The sequence below is a fragment of the Atractosteus spatula genome, chromosome 2 (assembly GCF_055471065.1).
Source record: "Atractosteus spatula isolate fAtrSpa1 chromosome 2, fAtrSpa1.hap1, whole genome shotgun sequence".
Lineage (NCBI taxonomy): Eukaryota > Metazoa > Chordata > Actinopteri > Semionotiformes > Lepisosteidae > Atractosteus > Atractosteus spatula.
In genome coordinates, this window is record NC_142707.1 from 74,016,592 (window position 1) to 74,019,616 (window position 3,025).

At 32.4% G+C, this 3,025-nt stretch overlaps 1 protein-coding gene across 1 annotated transcript; it reads right to left on the reverse strand.

The window, feature by feature from the left end:
• Positions 1-1,400: 1,400 nt before the first annotated feature.
• On the reverse strand, positions 1,401-2,429 carry LOC148840270 (trace amine-associated receptor 1-like). Its single transcript, XM_088908828.1, has one exon. It carries the CDS (start codon positions 2,322-2,324, stop codon positions 1,401-1,403), a length of 924 nt encoding a protein of 307 aa, XP_088764954.1. The 5' UTR covers positions 2,325-2,429.
• Between the last annotated feature and the right edge of the window lie 596 nt (positions 2,430-3,025).

Here is a 3,025-nt window from a genome sequence, read left to right on the forward strand (position 1 = left end):
AAATGAGACTGACAGTCAAAGACAGATAAGTCCTACTTCCACAGAACATGGTTCTTTTTCGCAATTACTCTCTTAATAATGATATGTTGTGAAATAATTATATTTTTAATATATATTTTATATATTGTTTTTGTTTTTTAATCCTATAAATCGATTAAGAACATTTTTCATTTGAAGTCCCTATTTTCTGGAGTAATATATATATATATGAGAATTAAGAGGTGATTTTCTGTCACTTTTCTGAAAACTTCCATTAAGAGATTCAGAAAAATAATGCAAAATGATGTGTAATGTGATATACTAAATATCCTTTATAGCATTAAAAACAATGTTAACAATGAATGCATGTCTACCTTTCTTAATGTTTAAAAGACAAAATATAAGAAAAAATAGATGTAACAATACATTCAGTAATGTTCCTTTAATATAAGACCAGTGTTGCTCCCTGTTTAGGGGACTGAATACTTGATTGAATATATACATAGTGAACTTAAATAAAATCATTATAAACATTAAATAGTTTTTATTCATGAAATACAACAACACAATATTAAAATTTAAAGTATTTTAATATTTTAAAAATGTTTTTTTATTGACATTTTGATAGTTGTGGAAAGGAATGTGGAGAAAGTTACAACCACAATAAATGAAATGTTTCGATATTTCAAATAAAGCATTGAAACAATTTAATCACTTTCAGAAACAATTTCAGAATTTTGTTTGGAAAATATCATTCACATAGATGCATATTCTCAAAATTTGTTTTTTAGACAATCATTTTCAAGACTAATAAAGTTAGTAAATCTAGTAGCAGTCATTGGAAACACAACCTATAAAAGAGATAGAAAATCAAGTAATATGTATCTGCAATGTCATAACACATCTCTCAATTAAATAGGTTGCATAACTAGCTAACTCTTTCACAGACATAAGAATTTTTTAAAGATTACAGTATTTCCTTTGCCTTTGGTTTCTGCAATTTCCCTCAGGTGATCAATAAAGTATTTATCTTGTTGAATGACAATTCTCTGATACAATATTTTTGTTGTTACTTTTGCATTTTGTTCAGAGTTGTTTAGAATGAAATTCTCAATAAGTTTAACAGGAGATGGAAGCATAAGCCTTTGCTTATAACAAAATCTCTCATCCTAGCGTTAATCCCGCATCAGCAGGGTCCGCTTGTCTCCATTTGGTGGTTTGAACCAAATCTTTGAGCTGACGTAGCCATTAAATGCGACCGAGAATACTCCAACCGGCTTTGCTTATAACAAAATAATTAGTGATATTCAATATGTATTTATTCATAAGAATCAAAAAACCCTTTTATTTCTATCAAATTTACTTTTCTTTCCCATGATCTGCAAAGTTCCAAAGTCCAAAGGAATGCTATCTTTGTTAATTTATTCTGCTAGCAACTCAGTCCAACAGGAGTCTTTTTCAAATATTTTACCAGTGACAATAACACTTGTTGCTTTTCTGAACCAGGTGTAGAAAAAAGCATATATAATGGGGTTACAAGCGGAGTTTAAATAAGCAAACCAGAATGTAGTGTCTACCAGGATAGGTGACATTGAATACTCAACAATAGGATTAGAGAAGATACAAACAAAAAAAGGAGTCCAGAGGAATACAAACACTCCCACGACTATGCCTAAGGTTTTTGCAGCTTTTCTCTCCTGCTGACTTGAAACTCCAACCTTGTTCTCTCTAGAATCATGAATTTGCTGTGTTATATCTTTGATAGACCTGGCCTGATGTCTGGCTACTAAATATATTTTAAAGTAAATTCCCAGCATGATAAATGCAGGAATAAAATATGAGAACAAAGTGGACAGAGGTCCAGAGAATTTACTGAAAAACATAAAACAACCCCCTACACAGTCAATATATTTGTGATAAAAATCCTCTATCCCTTTTATATTCAGCTTCAGGAAAACCATTGTAAAGCCAAATAACCCTGAAACTACCCAACTGATTATGATCATCATAAGTATGACGCCAGATGTGATTTTGGTTCTGTAACCCAGAGGGTTACACACAGCAAAGTAACGGTCAATGGAGATGGAACACAAGTGGAATATGGACACTGTGGAAAGCATCATGTCAGTGGCCGTGTGTATTTGACAAAACAAACTTCCCAGGTACCAACAACCTTCAACAGCATAAACCATTGTGTTAGGCATGGTGATCACTCCCAACAGAAAGTCACAAACTGCCAGTGAGAGAATCAAGTAATTTGTATTGGTATGGAGCTGTTTGAAGTATGCAATTGAAATTATAACCACAAAGTTTCCACACACTGTGGCCAGTATAATTATCACCATAATAAAGTACAGTACAAACCGTAAGGTAACTGGTTTGGTTACCCTTCTACAGGAGCCACTAATGGATTCAAAACAGAGGTGTATATTTGAATTTTCAGTGAAATTGAAGTTCTGTCTGACCGAGGAGCTCATCTCTCCAGCTGTGGTGATCCCTGAAAAAAAGTTTGTCAAACTTAATTTTCATTTATAAAACTCCTCACATGAGGTATTTAATAGATAGCTTTGTATCAGTCTATACTTTATGCATTTCATTATAAGGAACATCTTTCTGGTGTTTTTAACAGAAAGAACTTTAATATTCATATATCCCATTATATATACTGATAAGTGCAACACATTTTTCTTATACTGTATGACTTTATATACCTTTCTATACAGACATGTATTACATACGGAACAAGTAATAGGTTTATTCCATTCTGAAAAGAGAAGAAAGAAAAGTCAACGTTTGGCTTCATACCTGAAGAAGGCTCCACAGCCGAACATTGTGTTTTCTTTCTTCTTTTTCCAGCATGGAATAAACCTATTACTTGTTCCTTTACAGCCTATGCATGCTGAGGTAGCTACCCACGTGTATTACATACTGTACATATAAAACTTTATTTCACCAGCTAAGTCACTTTACAGATTTTTAATTTTCAATGAAGACCACTCAAACAGAAGGGCATTTATTGGAGCAATTTGAATAAAGTTACTTGCTC

Bases quoted from the DNA above. Each gene is read 5' to 3' on its own strand.
- LOC148840270 (XM_088908828.1), bottom strand. From the start codon at position 2,324: ATGGTGATAATTATACTGGCCACAGTGTGTGGAAACTTTGTGGTTATA.